The sequence below is a fragment of the Eriocheir sinensis genome, chromosome 4 (genome assembly GCF_024679095.1).
Source record: "Eriocheir sinensis breed Jianghai 21 chromosome 4, ASM2467909v1, whole genome shotgun sequence".
Taxonomy (NCBI): domain Eukaryota; kingdom Metazoa; phylum Arthropoda; class Malacostraca; order Decapoda; family Varunidae; genus Eriocheir; species Eriocheir sinensis.
In genome coordinates, this window is record NC_066512.1 from 12,423,057 (window position 1) to 12,446,241 (window position 23,185).

General features: G+C 40.9%; 1 protein-coding gene across 2 annotated transcripts in view; it reads right to left on the minus strand.

The window, feature by feature from the left end:
• Window positions 1-179: 179 nt before the first annotated feature.
• The window catches only part of LOC127008533 (uncharacterized), a 129,388-nt gene continuing 106,382 nt past the window's right edge, over window positions 180-23,185 (minus strand). For both annotated transcript variants that reach the window (XM_050880700.1, XM_050880704.1), the window contains exons 6-9: window positions 20,423-20,661; window positions 13,857-14,060; window positions 8,417-8,612; window positions 180-1,193 (exon numbers count right to left, since the gene is read on the minus strand). In XM_050880700.1, coding sequence (XP_050736657.1) covers window positions 1,058-1,193; window positions 8,417-8,612; window positions 13,857-14,060; window positions 20,423-20,661 — 775 coding nt within the window. In that variant the 3' untranslated portion in view covers window positions 180-1,057. The remainder of the gene's footprint in view (window positions 1,194-8,416; window positions 8,613-13,856; window positions 14,061-20,422; window positions 20,662-23,185) is intronic.

The window sequence follows — 23,185 nt, forward strand, 5'->3', positions numbered from 1 at the left end:
GAAATAGATCTACCGCAACAATAAATGTGCAGTATTCAAAAACACCACCATCATAATGAATGAGACAGGGTCTTGGAGTTAACAACTAAGGTAGTGGAGATGAGCTCTCACCAGGTATCCCTCATCTTGTTAGCCCTAAAAGAACAGTCTCATTCATTATGATGGTGGTGTTTTTGAATACTGCACATTTATTGTTGCGGTAGATCTATTTCATAAATACCTGACCTGACAACACCTGGCAGCCTGGCCGAGCCCATTAAGGGGCAGCCTGACCTGACATCACCTGGCAGGTGTCCACAACCTTGCAGCCCTAAAAATAACAGTTCGGCGGATTCACTTTTTAGGGCTAATGTCGACTCCACAAATTTTACCTACATGGTCCGAGTACAGAAAACGGAGAAATTGATGGGTGACTTGTATTTTTTTTTTGCCAACTGTATACTACCTTTTCAGTCATTCTATTGTTTCTTTATTAACTCCAAGTATATCATTCTTATTTAACTGTGAAAAACAATTCCACGTTTGTGTTTATAATTGGATGTACAGCCACCAACAGCACATTTATTAGGCATCCTGGTCCACGTCAGCACTATACACCTAACCACGTCTTGTTGCAGACTGACTCGGTTCCACGCAACGGACCCCGCCTCTGAAGGCAGCGGGACGTCATGCGCGAGCCCGACGAGATTTTCGCGGGAAGTGACCAGACTTGTTATAATTAGATTTTGCTTGGATCCTCTACTAGCTGCCCTGAGGGGTCTCGGCTGGGCAGAGACTGATACAACCTGGACTGCGGGAATCTCCGGGGCATCAGTAGATCAGCAAGTAGCAGCAGAGGTAGTGCTTGTTACTCCGCTTAGTAAGGAAAAGATGGAGAGCGAGGAGGAGGAGGAGGAGGAGAAGACACCGTTTGAGGAGTAGGTGGGCGAGAAGAGGAAGAGGATGATGACAACGACAACGAAGAAGAAGAAGAAGAGAGGGATAAGGAGAGTAGTAATGGTAGTAGTAGTAGGAGGAGAGAGGAGAGGAGGATGAAACGGCGGCAAAAACTTATCTATCAGTCGAAGCATGAGAGAGAAGAATCAGAAGGATCGAGCAGGGCCTCCAGGGCGGTCCACGTTGCTACCAGGCTGCACCCAGCGCCCAGGGCCACGACCAACCACAGGGCTAGGCGGTGCGGCGGCGCTATGCTCCTGCAGGGAGAAAGAAAACACTTCCTGGAACAAGTACACCGGAGACTCGTGCGTGAGTGACCATACCCGTGCATAGAGATGCCAGTCATAATGTTTTTTCTTACACCCAAATTGACTTAGGCCAAAATAACTTATAATCGGCACTTGATGTTAGGGGATGTCATTCTACATGAGTCTTGCACCAAACTCAAACTCGTACTACCAAATCTATCATGCTCACCTACAGATATACATCATAACGATCTTTCTTACACCGCACTGAAGCTTACACCCCAACACTTACACCGAACACTCATATAACAGGAATCCTTCACTGTTACACTCTATAACAGCCTTCCTTCTATTTTATTTCACCTCTCCTACCTGTTAAATATTTTCAAGGCGGAAATCTCAAGACTAAAACAATTTGAAAATTCTACGATATCCGTTTTTCCCATATTACTAGTAAGTTTCCATCGCTGAAAACCTGGGTAACTACGTAAAAAAAAAAAAAAAAGTTACAACGATTATCTTTCCACTCAAGACAAAATACAACGATATTGTTGCCATCAATCAGCGAGTACTCCTTGAGACTGGATCGAAGTCTATTACAAACATTGTCCGTGAACACCAACTCTAGCTATATAAGTAAGTGGCACGCTGCCCAGAAGTTGGCCATGCTCATCGGGTTGTTCTTGAAAGGGACAATCCTATGCGGATGATGCCAGGGGAATTCACACCAAGCTCGTGGCTCGAGTAATGCGATGAATCCTGCCATAATTTACTTGTGTGATGGGAAGGTAGGAAGACTTGCTCAGAGGAAGGCAACACGTTCCCCGATATATACTCTTATTGACTGATTTATCCAAGACCCAGACTATAAAAAATCGCACACCTACAACCTATGGCAATGCTTTTACTTACTCCCAAGAAATACGATAATAATGTTCTAACGCCAGCGTCACACTGTTTTTGCCTACACTTGACGTTTGCATTACCTCAATGGCTCAGACCTCCGCCATAACACACACGCTTCCTACAGCCTATGGAGTTTTGCATTGCCGTGTTAGATGGGAAAGTTTAGTGGAAACTTTCTCGAAATATACACCGGGAAAAAAAATCTTAACTTTCCGTCACGCCCCAGCGAGTTTTTGTGCGGCTTGAACTTCCTCTTTTCCTCTCTCTGTAATCTCTCTCTCTCTCTCTCTCTCTCTCTCTCTCTCTCTCTCTCTCTCTCTCTCTCTCTCTCTCTCTCTCTCTCTCTCTCTCTCTCTCTCTCTCTCTCTCTCTCTCTCTCTCTCTCTCTCTCTCTCTCTCTCTCACTGGTTCAGTGCAACACGATTAATTAATTGAAAAACAAACTATCGCCACTTGCTTTACCTTTATATTCTCTACGGCAGAGAAGCAAGTCTGCGTGGCCTTTTGATGTTTCACTTAGGTTTAAGGATAAATCACTTGGTCTGTACCATAGGGTCTGCGTAGTCTGAATATCTATGAAATTCTTCCATCTTCATCGCAATATTTTTGTCATGATTTCATTATTCAGGGAGTGGCCTGTGGAAAATTACCGCGGGAGTCCCCGCCATTTTGATTGAGAGAGCGGGAAGAGTCACAGATCAGGCGGGAAAACTAGAAGGCGGGAAGCAGCGAGCTTTTCAAATCATATTCGTTATTTCTGCCAACGCTGAGCTATGTGTGGGATGCATGACCCACTATGACCAATTGCATGTGTTAGGTTATTAATAAATAACAATCCATAGCCGTTAGGGCGTTTTAGCGTAAGTGTTGCACAGAAAACGAGATGTCAGTATGGCAAGAGCTGGCATCTTGACCGCGGCCGGCGCGCGGAGCATTGTGGGACCGCCGCCATTTTCCAACCATGCGATGCGAGCGGACGTCCCTTCCCAGCCTCCGGGTTTTTCAGCCTTGTAGTACTCGCAAGTCCAGAGTGACTATGTACTCAGGTCAGGGAAACCCGTGGGAGGAAGGAGGGCACCGCGCGTTGCAGTGAGGAACGAGAGAGGATTGAAGAAGGACTGCAAGGCTCCAGACACGAGGCAGATCAGGGTGTGGCTTCCCTCTTCTCCACCTACAGCTAAGTAACCATTTGCTAGGATGTTTTAGGATAGCTACTAAGTTGCTGTGTGCTTGGTGTTAATTAATTATTCTTAATTTCCAGCGAGTTTCTTTGTTGTTTTCAGTAAACTTAAGAGCAGGTTTATCTGGCTTTTGCTTACCCTATGAGAGATGTGACTGGTCAGATATTTAAATAAATAAGGACTAGAGGGGCTGTGAGTCTGATAACTCAATTTTCAGTTATTTTATTTTATATTTTTTTATTGCTGAGAATTTACGGGATTTTCGGAAGTCCAGACCTTTCAAGAACCCCACATCTTTCCTCTGTCCGGCAGCCTGCCGCAATATCGGAGCTTACTTGTTACTCACGACTCGGTTTTCTTTTTCATTGCTTCTATATCGATATCTAATTTGCTACTTCTTCAAAACAGCTGTATTTCCGTTACCTGTTTACCCCTATCCCTAGCTCTCCCACTCCACAAATCAGAAATCAAAGACGGTCATGCAATTGTTTCATGTCGGTTCAAACGTTTACTCGTGATGCTTTTGATTAACTTGGATTTGTTTTCATTGGGTCCGCCCCTTCCCCCGCCAGTGTAGTGCAATGGCCTTCAAATTTTTTTTGATGCGATCTGTTTGGGTTTATGCAATATCTTTACGACCCTGATACAAACTAACTGAAAACACTGGAAACTGCTTTGCGCGACATTCATCAGTCTGTCTGTTGGGGTCGGCGACGCAGTAAAACGATCCTAGACCCGACTCGTACTTAAAGAAGTCCCTTGCAGTGGTTTCCATTCTTGGCTATGTAGTCCTGAGTCTGACTACAGATTGGGATGTACTAGTTGGCACATTATCCACGTAGCTGTTCTTCCCCCATTGGTAACCGGGGAAATCTCATGAAGAATATTCTGAGGTAATCCAGATAACTTCGTTTACCAGGCTCTGATAATAAACACAAGTCGGCGCCGAAGAAAAGCGTTTTTAGGTGTGCTCCCTGCTCGTTACTTAAATCACTCCTCCCAGATATTGGCAAACACCCCTAGTAGTATTTCCCCGCGTAGTTGTCGTCGGACGTACCAACAACAGTAACAGTAACATGTGCATGTTATTGTTATTCACTTACTTTTTCAATACTGTAGAGTTAGCGTGGTATTGCAAACTGCGGGAACCCTCACATCAGTACCAAACTGTTTATTACACCTATCTTTAAAAGTTGTGCAGATAAATGTTATTTATTTACTTTTCATTACATTAAAGTTAGCGTGGTTTTGCAAGTTGCAAGAACCTTCACATCAGTACCAAAATGTTGTTACACCTACCATTAAAGGTTCACTAACTTATCTAGATGGACTTATCATCACTTACTGAACCTGCTGTTCGAGACTTTTTAGTCAAAAGGAACCTATGGATTCGTTTGCTTCGGTTTTATGGTGAAACTTATCACTTTCAAATATGGAGGAGGGAAGTGCAAGAGTGAGTTACCTGAACAGCAAAATCAGATAGTTTCTTAGTTGGGATCCAACTTCCTCTTCTCGTTCCTCCTCCTGAAAAAAAACCTCAGCCTGGTCCTCAGGTTAATTAGACGTGTTGCATGAGAATTTCTAAACCAATCAATCTTGTATTTTAATGTGGATATTTCAATCAAAACCAGCAGCAGGAGCGTTTAAAATACACTCAATCACATCATAATAAACTAATTTTCTTTCTAACGACACCGAAGGATTAGCTCTTTTGATCCACTGCAGGCGCGGGTCTGTTGGCCTTTCAATTACGTGTATTCATTAATATCTGTGATCGGTCGGGTACTGCACTCATGCATTGCGTACTCGTTATCAGGGGCCGCCGAGGACGCATTATCAAAGAGCTGTTATTAATGTTGGAGGTAGGGAAGTTGTGGGTTGAGGGGTGTGGGGGGGCTGTGAGGTGTGGGGTGTTGGGTGAGGGGGGTGAGGTGTGGGGGTGTTTGGTGTGGGGGTGAGGTGTGGAGGATGAGGTGTGGGGTGTTGGGTGTGGGGGTGAGGTGTGGGGTGTCAGGTGTGGGGTGAGGTGTGGGGTGTTGAGTGTGGGGGTGAGGTGGAGGATGAGGTGTGGGGTGTTGGGTGTGGGGGTGAGGTGTGGGGTGTTGAGTGTGGGGATGTTGGGTGAGGGGGTGAGGTGGAGGTGTTGGGTGTGGGGGTGTCGGGTGTGGGGATGGGGTGTTGGGTGAGGGGGGGTGTGTGGGGTGTGTGAGGGGGTAAGGTGTGGGGTGTTGGGTGTGGGGATGAGGTGTGGGGGTGTTGGGTGTGGGGTGAGGTGTGGGGTGTTGAGTGTGTGGGGTGAGGTGTGGGGTGTTTGGTGTGGGGTGAGGTGGGGATGTTGGGTGTGGGGGCGAGGTGTGGGGTGTTGAGTGTGGGGGTGAGGTGTGGGGATGTTGGGTGTGGGGGTGTTGGGTGAGGTGTGGAGGTGTGGGGTGTGGGAGTGAGGTGTGGGGGTGTTGGGTGTGGGGGATGAGGTATGGGGGTGTTGGGTGAGGTGTGGGGGTGTGGGGGTAAGGTGTGGGGGTGTTGTGTGAGGGGGGGTAAGGTGTGGGAGTGTTGGGTGTGGGGGGATGAGGTGTGTGTGGGGGGTGTTGGATGTTGGGTGTGGGGGTGAGGGGTGTGGGGGTGAGGTGGAAACTTCACATCTCTCGCACGAGACTTTCCACTCAAACTAATCCCTTTACTGTCCAAATCCCTTACGCACGAGTTAACCAACATCTTCACTCTTTCATCCCTCACGCAGGTAAACTCTGGAACAATCTTCCTTCATCTGTATTTCCTCCTGCCTACGACCTGAACTCTTTCAAGAGAAGGGTATCAGGACACCTCTTCTTCCGAAGTTGACCTCTTTTGGTCACTCCTCTGAACGCTTTTTGTGGGAGCAGTGAATAGCGGCTTTTTTTTATATTATTGCTTCCTTTTTTTGCCCTTGAGCTGCTTCATCTGTCGTTAAAAATGAATAACTAAATAAATAAATAAAAAAATAATATATATATATATATATATATATATATATATATATATATATATATATATATATATATATATATATATATATATATATATAATTAATGTAATACTAACTACATAATAGCTATTACTGAAATATGCCACTCAAGGGTCGGAGTTGTCTCACGAGCCGCCAGTTCAACAGTCTTGTTAGGTTGCTACGATGGATACTCTGCCCGAAAAATCTTGGTCTGTCCAAATCTGGGGGGGGGGGGCTACAGCCCCCCCAGCCCCTCCAGCTCGTAGGCTTCACCTATGGATGCCTCTACATCATTATAATGACCTTAGACTCCAGAGATAACTATAACTTGGAAATTAGAGCTCTTGACAACTATACAATTTTGATAATTATGAAAAATCTTTAATTTGGCAGTTCTTGGGTAAAAGAATAATTACACGGGGTTCCCAGGGAAGACTATAACTTGTACCCTGTAAAAAACTAAAACTTAAACTAAAGGTCTACAAGGAAAGCTGTTATTTGGAAGTTCTTGCAAAACAAGACCTAACTTGTTACAGTGAATGCACTCTGACTCTCCCATCCCGTTCCTCGTCTCATTTCACTGTTATTATCACAGTTACATTTTCCTCCTGCTTTTTTAACCCATTTATAATGATGACCAATATGTTTCTGTTGATTATTTGTATTCATATCCACATCTTCATGACCTTGGCGCTGCGGTGCCTCCAATTTTCACTCATTAATTAATTAATTCATGACGTGCCACCCGTCTGCTGTGTTAAGAACGATGTATAAAAGATTGGATTTCCATTTCATTCCAAAACCGCGTCGAATCAGCTGCTCCAGGCGACGCCCAGATAGAGGCGGAACACAACACGTCACAACACAATTATCGCTTTCACTGCCAAATCTAGCTTTTCCCAATTAAAGTTCTTGATTAATTTCGAGCTGCGGGTGGTCGCAAGAGTCTACCGCGGCCAGACAGACAAAGAGAAAGAGCGGGAGCCGAGTGCTTCCAACATGGACTTGTTAACTGCATGCCTCCCCCCCCTCCCGCGGCTTCGCCGCACACGACTTTCTACTCAAGCTCATCCCTTTACTGTCCAAATCTCTTACGCACGAGTTAACCAGCATCTTCATGCAGTCTTTCATCCCTCACGCAGGTAAACTCTGGAACAATCTTCCTTTATCTGTATTTCCTCCTGCCTACGACTTGAACTCTTTCAAGAGAAGGGTATCAGGACACCTCTCCTCCCGAATTCGAACTTGACCTATTTTTTGGCCACTCCGCTAAACTCTTTTACAGGAGCAGCGAGTAGCGGGCTTTTTTTTCATTATTGTTTCCTTTTTTTTTTTTGCCCTTGAGCTGTTTCCTCTGCTGTAGAAAAAAAATAAGACATCCATGGTCAAAGGTTAACAAAAATTGAGAGAAAAACCTACACAGCCTACAAAGAAGAGCTAAGAAAATGCAAACAATATACTACAACTACTACTATAAAAAATATACTACTACTACTACTACTACTACTACTGCTATACTACTACTTCTACTACCACTACTGCTGCTACTGCTGCTACTACTACTACTACTACTACTACTACTACTACTACTACTACTACTACTACTACTACTAATAATAATAATAATAATAATAATAATAATAATAATAATAATGATAATGATAATAATAATAATAATAATAATGATAATAATGATAATAATAATAATAATAATAATAATAATAATAATAATAATAATAACAATAATAATAATAATAATAATAATAATAATAATAATAATAATAATAATAATAATAATAATAATAATAATAATAATAATAATGATAATAATAATATTTGCTATTATCATTATTATTATTATCATTATTATTATTATTATTATTATTATTATTATTGATTAATATCTTTATTATTATTATTACTATTATTATGAATTAATATTTAAGTGTTTATTATTGTTGTCATCACGTTTCCACACTGTGGTCAGCATTTTACGAATAAACGGACAGATTTCTTCCCTATGGCTGAGTACATTCAATAGGTAACAAAAAAATAGCTCGACTAAGATGTATAAATATAAAACGTAAAACGCACACACAAAATGCCTTTAAACTCCCTATATACATTTACTAATTAAGAAAATACATGATATACTTTACCTCTCAGGCCAGTCACTGCGTTCCTTGGAGTCACAGAGACGGATGTAGAAGATGGGCGGCAGGACGAAGGTGAGGAGCGGCACGGAGAAACTGCCGATCAAGTTGAGGATGCGGCCAAAGTTTTTCACCGCCAGGCCGACGAGGACGCCGGCCACCACCAGGCTGGTGCGCAGGATGCTCCGCCGCCACCCGAACCCTGGAGGAGCGGGGGAACAGGTCATCCTGTACTCATGATGTACATCTTATTTGTTAGATTCTTACATTACACACACACTCTCTCTCTCTCTCTCTCTCTCTCTCTCTCTCTCTCTCTCTCTCTCTCTCTCTCTCTCTCTCTCTCTCTCTCTCTCTCTCTCTCTCTCTCTCTCTCTCTCACACACACACACACACACACACACACAGGCACACATGCATGCATGCATGCATGTATACACACACACACACACACACACACACACACACACACACAGGCACGCACGCACGTACGAAACCGCTCCCCCGCACTTATATATAAATATACTATAATGTGATAAAAATAAAGTTTAAGTATACACACCTTTTTAAAAAGAAATACACTAATTTTTCAATTAATCAATCAGCCACACTAATAAATTCCGAGGCTCCGGAGATGACTATGCCATTTTATAGTCACGAAGGACTCCTAATTAAGGCATGGCCTCTGAAGGACTGGGAAGGGAGGGGCGCAGAGTGATCTTACAGTATTGAAGCATCCTGCCAAATGTATTACCTTATCCTGCTGAAGGTATTCCTACAGAAGTGAAAACTTCTGTTGACTATACTGTTGCAGTGTGAAGGACAGGGTGAGTATATCATATATATATATATATATATATATATATATATATATATATATATATATATATATATATATATATATATATATATATATATATATATATATATATATATATATATATATATATATATATATATATATATATATATATATATATATATATATATATATATAGGATATCGCCAGCTGTTCTACTGAATCCTGAGGTACCAAGAGAATAGAGTAAGCTTGCGGACACGAAGGACTCCAGTTAGCAACGCTAAATCCTGAGAGATCGATGTGTTAAGGTTATATAATAATCACGAAAGACTTAGGATAACTATAATATTGGACTCAAAAAGAACCAAAGGAACAGGAAAACACTAACCTCTGAGTTACGAGGGTAGCCACTAAAGGAGGCGAACTTTCTGCCACCATTCTGTACCACAACTATTCCCTAGACTAGATAACAAAGCGAAAGGCGGCACTGATATTGCATTCCCGATGGGAGTCAAGTGTGAAGGATGAGTATTTAAAGTCAACGTGTATAACATAAGCAAAACCTATGTAAGAGATCGAAGGACTATAAAATTAACAACAATATAGCCTTGCAACCAGAGGTGGGCGCGGTACTGAAAAATCAGTAGTACGGTTGCGGTAGTACGGTGCTTTTTCCGGAGTAGAGCGGTTGCGGTAGTGCGGTCCCAGTTTTTTCTTTCCCAGTGCGGTACGCGGTATGCGGTACTGCGGTAGCGGTAGTCAAAATAAAAAAAAATACTTCAGTGCCTGTCCTGGCTATCCAAACAAAGGAAACATGCTTAAAAAAAAAAAATGAAAAATCGACCTGCACCACGGACGGGTCCGGGTTGAAATGGCCGGCACTGCGCGGGTTAAAGAAGACTTGCAGTGTAGTAGTTTAGTCTATCTATTTAGTATTTAATTTTGAACAATAACTGAAAAGTCAGAATGACTGAATCACTGATGCTGATGACTGATACCGATTGACTAATGGAGTCCGATTCACTGTAAAAAAAAAAAAAAAAAAAAAAAAAAAATCTGTGAGCATGCCGCGCTGCAAATATATTCGATAGTTTTCAAAGTACCGCAAAAAAGTACCGCAGGATTTTTTAGTGCGGTCCGCGGTAGTGCGGTATTTTCAGAAATTTTGCGGTAGTGCGGTAGTGTGGTACTTTTTTGTGATGCGGTACTACCGCACTACCGCACTAAGTACCCCACTTGCCCACCTCTGCTTGTAAAGTTGTCTGCTAATATTATATCATATACAACTTACCCTCGGGAAAAAGAGAAATATATTTAGTATTATTTTTAATAGTATATTTAATAGTATTTCCTCTTGCCTACGACTTGAACTCTTTCAAGAGAAGGGTATCTGGACACCTCTTTAGATTCTTTTTGTGAGCAGCGAGTAGCGTTTTTTTAATTTTTTTATTACTGTTTACTTTTCTTTGTGTCCTTGAGCTGTCTCCTTTGTTGTAAAAAAAAAAATCATATTTCAGCCGCGAGAGACACCTGTCACAACCTTGGAGGACGAAGGGACGGGTTATAACTACTGTGCAGACCGGAGCCTCAAAGTTAACACCCCAAACACTCCCTCACAAGCAGTCTGTGACGCATCACCTCCGCAAGGCTCTTCCATGTAAGTACACAAGATTCCTTTCTTCTCATGTCACACGCGTGGCCATGCTGGTCACGCCGAGGCTGCATATTTTTAAGCTTTATATTTGCTGTTATTAACCTACGCTTCACTTCGCGATAATATATGCTTTTTCCTCTCCCTCTTTCTCTTTATTTTCCCTATCCCCTTGCATGCGAGTTGTCCTGTTTCTCATCACAGTTTCAATAACATACTTTGCATGCCTGCGATCCTCCTGTGTCAAGGGTTCACGTGCACACACACTCTCCAATAAGACTTTGGAAGCCCGGCAACAAGTTTAAATGAGGTGACGAGTCTGGACACAGGCGAGGGAGAAGTCAGTGAGGAACAAAGGGACGGAGAAGGGGAAGGACAGAGGAATAATTGAGAAAGGAAGGAAGAACGAGGGAATGCACAACAGAGGAAGGAAACGGAGGAGGAAAGCGGAGTAACAGTCTGAATTGAAGAGAGAGAGAGAGAGAGAGAGAGAGAGAGAGAGAGAGAGAGAGAGAGAGAGAGAGAGAGAGAGAGAGAGAGAGAGAGAGAGAGAGAGAGAGAGAGAGAGAGAGAGAGAGAGAGAGAGAGAGAGAGAGAGAGAGAGAGAGAGAGAGAGAGAGAGAGAGAGAGAGAGAGAGAGAGAGATTTACATAGAAAATCAGACCACACAGACCCCATGGTCCAGACTAGGTGGTCTGTCCAAACCTAAGTGATTCTACATTAATCAGAAGGCTCCAAAACGATGCATTTCAACTCTAGTTGATATTAAGTTGATGGAAGTGACGGTCAAGCTTGTTTTTGAAGGAGTCAATCGTGTTACACTGGACCACTGACGGTGGGAGCTTATTCCATTCTCGCACTACAACGTTAGTGAAGAAAAATTTGGTGCAGTCTGAATTTACTTGTCTACATTTGAGTTTTACACCATTGTTCCTCGTACGCAAAGTGTCATTGATCATAAACAATGTTGATCTGTCTACATTCGTGAAACCATTAAGTATTTTAAAACATTCGATCAGTTTTCCTCGGAGGCGACGTTTCTCAAGAGAGAACATATTAAGGGTGGAAAGCCTTTCTTCGTAAGATTTGTTACGCAAGGAAGGGATCATTTTCGTTGCCCGACGCTGAACACCTTCTAATTCAGCAATGTCCTTTGCATGGTGGGGAGACCAAAACTGTACCGCATATTCCATGTGGGGTCTGACTAAACTATTGTAGAGTGGAAGTATTACATCTTTATTCTTGAATAAAAAGTTTCTTTTAATGAAGCCCAACATTCTGTTCGCTTTATTTGCTGCATCGATGCATTGCTGTGAGAATTTGAGGTTTGACGCGATTTTGACCCCCAAGTCCTTAACGCACTGAACGCTTTTGAGAGAGAGAGAGAGAGAGAGAGAGAGAGAGAGAGAGAGAGAGAGAGAGATTTACATAGATTTACATAGAAAATCAGACCACACAGACCCCATGGTCCAGACTTGGTGGTCTGTCCTTAAACCTAAGTGATTTTACATTAATCAGAAGACTCCAAAACGTTGCATTTCTACTCTAGTTGATATTAAGTTGAAGGAAGTGACGGTCGAGCTTATTTTTGAAGGAGTCAATCGTGTTACACTGGACCACTGATGGTGGGAGCTTATTCCATTCTCGCACTACAACGTTGGTGAAGAAAAATTTGGTGCAGTCTGAATTTACTTGTTTACATCTGAGTTTTACGCCATTGTTCCTCGTGCGCAAAGTGTAATCGATCATAAACAATGTTGATCTGTCTGCATTCGTGAAACCATTAAGTATTTTAAAACATTCGATCAGTTTTCCTCAGAGGGGACGTTTCTCAAGAGAGAACATGTTAAGGGTAGAAAGCCTTTCTTCGTAGGATTTGTTGCGCAAGGAAGGGATCATTTTCGTTGCCCGACGCTGAACACCTTCTAATTTAGCAATATCCTTTGCATGGTGGGGAGACCAAAACTGTACCGCATATTCCAAGTGGGGTCTGACTAAACTGTTGTAGAGCGGGAGTATTACATCTTTATTCTTAAATAAAAAGTTTCTTTTAATGAAGCCCAACATTCTGTTCGCTTTATTTGCTGCATCGATGCATTGCTGTGAGAATTTGAGGTTTGACGCTATTTTGACCCCCAAGTCCTTGACGCAACCTTGAACGCTTTTGAGTTTAACGCCGCGCATTTCGTAATCAAACTTCTTATTCCTCGTTCCAACTTGAAGAACCTGGCACTTACCTGCATTAAAGGCCATCTCCCATTTATCAGACCAAACTGAAATTTTATACAAGTCTTCTTGGAGGCTTTGTCTTCGTCAATGAGAACAGAGTTACCAATCTTTGTGTCGTCTGCAAATTTACTAATGCGGTTATTGAGTCCAACATCCACGTCGTTGATGTAAATAATGAAGAGCACTGGGCCAAGAACCGAGCCCTGAGGGACGCCACTAGTGACCGGCGCCCACTCTGAGTTAAATCCGTCAATCACTACTCTTTGTTGTCTGTTGCTCAACCAATTCGCGATCCATTGGTTTACCTGACCGTCAATACCTATTTGCTTTAATTTGTAAAGTAATTTATGATGTGGGACTTTATCAAACGCTTTCTGGAAATCAAGATAGACTACGTCCAGTGAGAGAGAGAGAGAGAGAGAGAGAGAGAGAGAGAGAGACACGGACACGGACAGACACAGACACGGACAGACACAGACATAGACACAGACACGGACAGACATAGACAGACACGGACAGACACAGACATAGACACAGACACAGACATAGACACAGACACAGACATAGACACAGACACGGACAGACACAGACACGGACACGGACAGACACAGACACAGACAGGCACAGACACGGATAGACACAGACACGGACAGACACAAACACAGACACGGACAGACACAGACACGGACAGACACAGACACAGACAAAGACAGATAAAAAGAGAACGAAAAAGAGGAGGAGGAGGAGGAGGAGGAGGAACTCACGTGTGGGGAGGGACGCGGCCTCTTCCAGTGACTGCGAGAACGGATTTATGATGAGCACGTAGGTGAAGAGATTGTTGACGAACATGAGCACCTCCACCGCCGTGACGGACGGGCCGTGCACCATCAGCAGAACGTTCACCTGCACGCCGCTGCCGAACTCCAGGTAGCCCAAGGCGGCCATGGGCAGGTACATCAGCAGGAGGGCTGCGTGCGGGGAGAGGAGGTAAAGGGTGAGGGGAGAAGAGTCTGAGAGGAGAGAATGAATGAGGGAGAGAGTGAGAAAGGCCGAATGATAAGAGTTTGGAAGAGGGTGAAAAGGATAAGGAATACAGGTAAGGGATGAAGAAAGATATAGGAAAGAAGGGGTGAGGGATGAAAATTAGGGAGAAGGGAGAGGAGAATAGGCAGGTAGGTGAAGAAGAGGAAGAGAAGGCGTGAGGGAAAAAAAGGTATGTGAAAGGGAGACAACGTGGGGGTAAATCGGCAAGGGAGAGGGTGAAGAGGGATAAGCCAAGTATATGAGGGAGTAAACACTTTAATTTACAAATAGTAGAGTTTTTGGGTACTCGCTTTCAATGTTAATTCCCTTATTCCTCAAGTAAAATATTTTTAGGTATTTCTATCACACACACGCACACGCACGCACGCACACGCACCCACGCACACACACACACACACACACACACACACACACACACACACGCACACACACACACACACACACATAACTAGATACGTAGATAGACAGGCTAAGGCCTGGCAGGTTGAGGTTCATGCCTCTCAGCTTGAAAGACAATTCATTTGACAAAGAGCGAGCGGGATTGGGGTGTGATGTGTGAAGACCCAGCGGTACCCATTGATCGGTTGAAAGACCTCCAAAGGCCTCTCTTGGAGGCTACTGCAGTAGTGGTGAGAAAAATAAGCGAAGATAAAATTAATAACAGTTCAGCGAGAAATCTTTCTGGTTGGTAACTGCTGCTCACTGTCCAATAGATAATGTAATTTTCTTTCTTCTTTGACTTACAATCTCACAGCAAAATGCACTACTGTAAACAGTAGGTTTAGCCCTACACTCTGTGAAGAAGTTAATGCTCTCAGGGTATTGTATTATTCTGTAAATACAAGGGAAAGTTCTCATTATGGCCTTTCTGTCTTCAGCAATCATTATCAAATTCAACTGGCGCACCTAATATCACCACACGAGGGGTACAAAGTTGGTGGAGGGATTTTGTCTTAGGCGAGGGTAGTGGGCCGAGACAGTAGTCTATTTTGATTCTTTTGTTTATTTATATTTGTCCAACGAAACACTTTTAGAACTTAATCAAAGTATGTGCTTATCTTTGTATTCATTCATACACACTCTGGTAATGTTTCTAGGATTTCCGATTCACATAATTGAGTGAACTTGAAGTGTAATTAACACACAAAATCTGTCACTAGTAAAACTGAAAATAATAATGTAAGTTATGCCTCTATGAAAAATACGAAAATAATAATGTAAGTTATGCCTCTATGAAAAATACGCTAACAGATAAATATGAAAACTCACACAAGACAATATGTGGCACCACCTGCTTTGCGTAGTAAAAATATGCTTATCTGATGAATCTGGTACCCGCGACAAGGCGCGGGCTGCTGCCAGACATATGAAAATATCACGTGACTTAGCGCGGGGATTTTGAATGTGAAATGGCAGTGACACTTCAAGTAATGGACAGCTTACTCTTTTGATTTTGCGGCGCCCTTGTCATTAAGCAGCGAATTTTGGAAAATCAACCGCTTTGGTGCGAATTGCCATAACCCCTTATTTCTAAGGTTACATAATTTTTTTTTGGTATCAATCGACGGCAAAATGAAAGGGCTATATTTTATAATTAGCGACCCGCTCATTTTTTGAGAATTTCAAAACACTTATTTAACAAATGATTTAGCCCTGCCAATGTGCTTTCCAATATGGTGCATAACATTTCCCTACTCCCTGAAGTTTCGTCGCTAGAGCTAGTAACGTAAACCCTGTCGAGAGCAATTTTGACGAACTCCAGACACTGCCGTTTTCGTTTAGTGTGGCCATGCTATTGCCTCTAGAAGGCTGTAATTTTGCATGTAGCTCCTCTTGGCAATGTAGTTTGACCAACTCGAAGGATTTTTTGATAGCTTGATTCTAAGTTCACAAAATAGCCTGTTTTTCGGCCCTTTTGCCGCGATTTGGACACGTCCTAGATTTTTGCTTATAACTTCTTATTTATCTATATACTGTTTTCCATTTTTTTTCTGATTATTAATCTGTATTAAAAGAGCTTTCATTTCCCACCAAGCACGCCTTCCTAGCTTCAGTGGTTTTTGCTCGAGCTCGACCAGAAATCGCGACGAACATTCGCCGAATCTGACTCATTTCACGCGCCGCGACGAAAAATCTTCCTGACGCCACAAAAACTAATATATCTGCATAAAAAAAATCATATATGAACACTTTAATATGTTGACTAGCTTGTACTGAAACCATTTTAAGATATCTATATAAAAAGTTACTATTTTTATATAATCATTGGGCCGACCGTTAGGCCCCACCGGGAAGAAGCCTACCGGCGCAATAGGCCGCGACGTAAAAAAAAAAAAAAAACAAAAAAAAAAAAAACTATAAATCAACCTATATTAAGCGCCTTATTATACATGTTATTTCATATTTTTCTTTTAGTATTCAACCATATTTCTTCTCATTTATGAATAAGACAATGTGCGATTACATAAAAACTAATAATATATGAAACATGTGAACAGAATGATACTATAAAGTTAATATATATTGTGCGCTATAAAGTGTATGTAGTATATTGATAGATGTGTCATTTTAATGAAATAATTGTGTATTTCCAGTATATGTTAAATTATATTTAGTTTGAAAGCACATTATAAACTGTTTTATTGTTAAATTATAAAAAAAGGGTGGGAATGATAACAGACTATATATATATATATATATATATATATATATATATATATATATATATATATATATATATATATATATATATATATATATATATATATATATATATATATATATATATATATATATATATATATATATATATATATATATATATATATATATATATATATATATATATATATATATATATATATATATATATATATATATATATATATATATATATATATATATATATATATATAAATGGGAAGAAATATGGTTGAATACTATAAAAAATAGGAAATAACATGTATAATAAGGCGTTTAATATAGTTTGATTTATATAGTGAAATAATTATATAAAAATAATAACTTTTTACATAGATATCTTAAAATGGCTTTAATACAAGCTAGCCAACATATTTAAGTGTTCATATATGATTTTTTATGCAGATATATTAGTTTTTGTGGCGTCAGGAAGATTTTTCGTCGCGGTGCGTGAAATGATTCAGATTCGGCGAATGTTCGTCGCGATTTCTGGTCGATCTCGAGCAAACACTACTAAAGCTAGGAAGGCGTGCTTGGTGGCAAATTATGCTCTCGAGTTGCTTATCAACTAATCAAGTTAGACTAATGGGCCTGCAATTGCCTGTGCTTTTTGTCTCCTTTCCTAAAAATCGGTGTTACGTAAATCATTTTTCAATCCGAAGGGACTTTGCCTTGTCGCAGAGACATATCGAATACAGTTGCGAGAGAGAAGAGTATTTCGCTTTTTGCTTCTTTAAGTAGAATAGGACTTCATCAGAAGTTATTACAAAGTCGGGCAAGGTCTGCATGGGATTGTCGTTAATACTATTGTCATCGCTGATATTGATGGAAGTGGTGGTAAGACGGGCAGTTTTGCATATCGATGAAAAATAATTGTTTAATAAGTTCGCAACGCGTTGGCTTTCAGTTACTAATTTACCAACGTTGTCAGTTATGGGTCCAATCCCTGTTCTGATCGCCTTTTCGTTGCTTATATAACTGAAGAAAGACTCGGATTAGTTTTACAGTTGGCGGCAATATTTTCACTTTTCACTCGTCGTCTGGCTGATAAAGTCAATTATTTTCAGGCATGTTTTGCACTTTCTTTAGCCTGTAGAATCAATTTCTTTCGTTAACAGAATGTTTATTTTCGTTGTTTAACCACGGTTGACTTTTATTAGTGTTACGTCGCTTCTCGCAAAATGGGACATATTTGTTCTGTCGAGTGAGCATTTGATTTATAAAGTTAGCAGGCTGATTTGAAAAACATGTAATATACATGTAGATTGTGACACATTTCCCCCCCCCCCTTTTTTTTTTTTTTAGTTTTACACACACACACACACACACACACACACACACACACACACACACACACACACACAAAGTTTGTAATACGTAGCCTACTTGAAAGAGTAAAAAACAAGTTACAGACTTACCATATACGGCGAACTGTGGTATAGTGGAAGTGACGGATAAAACAGCGCTGTGCTGAGAGTGGTATTTTTACAGCTACGACAAACATTACTACTAATGGTACTGCTACATACTATTATTACTACTACTACTACTACTTTTACTACTGCTGCTACTATTATTATTACTACTACTACTACTAGTACTTACACTACTACTATAACTATTACTACTGCTACTACTACTACTACTGCTACTACTACTACCTACTACTACTACTACTACTGCTATGACTACTACTGCCAGAAAATAATCATCGAGGATGATGATGATAATATTATTATTAATAATAACAATAATAATAATAATAATAATAATAATAATAATAATAATAATAATAATAATAATAATAATAATAATAATAATAATAATAATAATAATAATAATAATAATAATTCCGATGCCAGTGCAACGTTTAAACATACTAAGTCTTAATTAACATTCATTTTCTAGCAAATATGCCGAGTGAACAAAATTTTCAAATTATTTTCATATGAAAACATCATAAACGTGTACAAATTAGCCTTGTGTTTGGAGAAGCTAATACGATGCGTACTGAGTGCTAGGCTAAATGTGAGGAAAAAAGTCTTCCTCTCTCTCTCTCTCTCTCTCTCTCTCTCTCTCTCTCTCTCTCTCTCTCTCTCTCTCTCTCTCTCTCTCTCTGCTTTTTATCAGTCACTCCTACTATATCACAGCTTGCCGTAGTGGGAGGTCAAAAACTTGTCTTTTACTTTTACAAGTATAACGAACTTTGGGCGCGCGCACGTGTGTGTGTGTGTGTGTGTGTGTGTGTGTGTGTGTGATACTGAAAAGCACAGGATAATTTGATACGGTCGACATAAATGTATTTTCCAAGTCTATGAATGGCATAACAGACAGCCAGCTAGTTAGTAAAGCAATCTGTCAGCCATCCACCCAATCAGCTTAAGTCAGTCATTCTGTCAGTCAATTAACCAGGCAAACCTAGCGGGCAGCCTGAGGGTGTAATATATATATTATCATGTATAATATGAATGTATGACTATGTGTCGAAACACCGCGGCACTGCCATGGTGTTTCGACATATTCATATATACATGATAATAAATAAATATATATATATATATATATATATATATATATAAATATATATATATATATATATATATATATATATATATATATAAGTCAGCCAGAAAGTCATAACAACAACACAGCACACTCATAGAACTGCCAAGGGCATGCGAGCAATGACACACACACACACACACACACACACACACACACACACACACCTAATACTAATTAATAAATTGTGGAATAAAATGAAAGAAGTAGATAACGAGGAGTTGCTACTAAGAGAAGTAAGAAACACCAGCAACACACGAGGACACAGTAAAAAATTGAGAAAAGGAAGATGCTTGAGAGACAAAAAAATATAGCTTCCCGCAAAGAAACATAGAGGTTTGGAACAGACTAAGTGAGGATGTAGTATCGGCGAAGAGTGTGCACAACTTTCAGGAAAAACTGGACAGGTACAAATATGGAGACGGGACCACACGAGCGTAAGCCCAGGCCCTGTAAAATTACAACTAGGTACAACTAGTTAAATACACACACACACACACACACACACACACATATTATATGCACGCACGCACCTAGTATTCTTTCACCCATGTCTTCTCTAACCATGTAATTTTGATTTCTCCACGAGGGTTACGAGGAAATCTGGCCGAGACGCAAGACAGGTAGCTGCGGATGGACGGTGGAGGATGGTGATGGCAGATGAGGCTGAATATGGAGGTCGAGAGGAGAAAAGGATGTAGGAGAAAAGAAGAGGAATGAAGATGGAAGAGAATGGTGGGGAAGAATGCAGAAGGAACTGAACAGTGAAGATGTATGGAGATAGGAGAATATTTTGACGTGTCAACCTTTCTGTTACCACTGAAACTGTTGGTGAAAGAAGAGGACTAAAAATGGCTAGGAGGAGGAGGAGAAAGATGGGCTGATGATCAAGATGGAGGAGAATAGCAAAATATAACAATAAAATACAATAATAGGAGTAATACTAACGAAAATCATTACACTCACCACCACCATCATCATCACCACAATCACCAACACAACCAGGCGCCATGCACTCACTCACCGCAGAACGATATCATGATGGCCAGCGGGAACTTGGATCGGTCTGACATGTCGTTCTGGATGGTGGGGAAGACGACGGCGCCGCCAAAGGAGAACATGATGGTGCCGAGGCCAAGGAAGAAGGAGTGTGCGGTGGGCGAGGCGTGAGTGGCCTCTTCAACCGGTGTCTCCACCAGAATCTTGATGATCACCACCAAAACCGCGGCCACAGCAGCCACCAGGGCCAGCACCGACACGTGCCTGAAGAGGGAAAGTGATTATATATATTTTTTTAACCGTAAAGGAAAATGAACCCTGAATCGAACAAAAATAAAGCCAGGCTGAAAGATAATGTAACTAAAAAAGAGTATCAGTTAAATTCTAGAGGGGCTTGACAATTGCTAATAGGTGGATTATGGCCCTAAACATTTTAACCGTAAATGAGTAAGAGGAGGAGAGCAAAATGATAAGAGGCACTTTGCTGTGTGAATGTATATATAAGGATTAACTGATTTGCCTGAGAATGGACGAAAGGTGTAAGGTAAAGATAAAGGTAAAGGTGGGCGCATACGCTATAGCTGCGCGTGACTGCGGTGCTCATCTCCAATCCGTTGGCCCTTTGAGCCTGTGGTTGATAAGAACCAGTTACCCCGGGACACGGGGCAATATGAAATCCGGGATTGACATTGTTTACCTTCCCCAGGTTTCCCCAGGTACCCATTTATCGACCAGCCCGAAAGGGAGGATAAACATCTGGGTGAGCTGCATGCCGATTGTCCGGGCCTGGATTTGAACCCAGGCCCGCGGAGTAGTAGCCAGGGACGCTGACCAGTGGTCCACGGAGGCGGTGTAGGTGCCCCCTCAAAAAAATATTATTGGGCTACATGAATGGAGGAAGGAGAGCAGATTTTCAAAGGAAATTGGTTGGATCATTGTTGAAAAACAAACAGATTTGTCTGAAGCCAAAAGGCGAGTCGTTGCTGACCGATAAAAAAATAAAAAAATCTTATGCTGCCAAACACTTCCGTTTATCATATACGAATAAGAGAAGGTGAAAAAAAGTTAAACATGCAATTGGTTGGAACACTGACTAGAAGCATCAACTGATCTGCCTGAGGGAGAAGTGAATAATTGTCGACAGCAGCAAAAAAAAAAAAAAAAAAAAAAAAAAAAAGCATCAAACATTCGTGAATCATAAATGAGTGTCAGGAGGAAAAAAAAATGTAACAGGCAATAACTTGAATAGTTGAACGAAAGTATACACATAACTATCTAAAGAGGGCAGGAGAATAAACTATTAACAGGCAGAAAAAGGTAGGCTGACAGTGCAAAACTATTAAGTGAGAAATTAGTCTGGGTCGGACCACGCCCAAGCCCCTCCGGATGCCCCAGGAAACACTGATGGTCTGCCCAAAATCATTCAGGCAGTCGTATTGTTTTCATTTACTCGCTAGCATTGTCAGTTTTTTTCCTACGTTCGCTAAAGTTAATCACCTTGAGATAGTCCCCAAAGGATGCTCTTATGTGTATCTAGTGACCACGTCATTCCGTTTTTGAGATACGTATTTTGGTAACGAACAGAAACAGAGGCAGGCAAAAAGACAGACGGATAACGACGAAAATATTATCGCTCTTCTCGCTATGCCGAGGCGAGCGATACTGATAACAACAACAACAATAATAATAATAATAATGATAATATTAATAAAAATAATAATAATAATGATATTAATAATAATAATAATAATAATAATAATAATAATAATAATAATAATAATAATAATAAATAATATACTATTATTATTATTATTATTATTATTATTAGCAGGAGAAGTAGGAGTAGTAGTAGCAGTAGGAGGTTACGTTGTCTGTTCGGTTTGTTTGTCAGCAGGATTACGCCAACACTAACCGCCCAGTGTTCATGACACTCGGTGGAAAGATGTAACTCGAGGGAATTGCTCAGCCTGGTGGAGTTATTGTCTTTTATATATATCTATATATATATATATATATATATATATATATATATATATATATATATATATATATATATATATATATATATATATATATATATATATATATATATATATCCTATAGTGCCGGTAGGCTGTCTTGAGGGCCTCTTGGTTGACCTCGGCGCGTTAGTGGCGCAGGTGAATTTTACTTATAGTGGCTGCCGTGATATATGACTCTGCTCGGCCTATCCTGCCCCCCGATGCTCCACTTGAACGAAGTCGCTGAAGTTAGGGTTGATTGAAGATCCGGAGAGCATGTGGGTAATCTTTCGCCACTCGGCGATGACTTGAAAAATCAGTGTTTTGGTGGGACTCGAACCTAGGTCCATGGGCTCACCACGCCCGCACGCTGTCCACTCGGCCACCGTTCTCCAAACGCTCTTGCGGTTAATGAAGATTATATCAGGATTTTACTAGACTTTCGAAATTATTCCATTTTCGAGACATAATGAAGAGCTTCGATTGATTTTATACAGCATTTTGTTCAACGTCTTTCTAAGATCTATACTAATAACATTTTCACTTATTAAGTTCTCTTTTAGCTTTGTCTTTTCTTATTGCTAAAAAATCAGTGATACCTCCTCGTACTTCAGGTAGGGACTCAATGTCTGAAATATGTAGTTCACCGTAGGACTCTTCGACTACTTTGGTTACTTCGTTCCTGCTGTCGCAGCTTGGCTTTAAGGCATAGGGTAAGGTGGGGTAAGATGCCCCCCTGGGGTGAAAGGCCCCCCTTTGGTTTTCTTTCTTTCTTTCTTTTCTCAAGC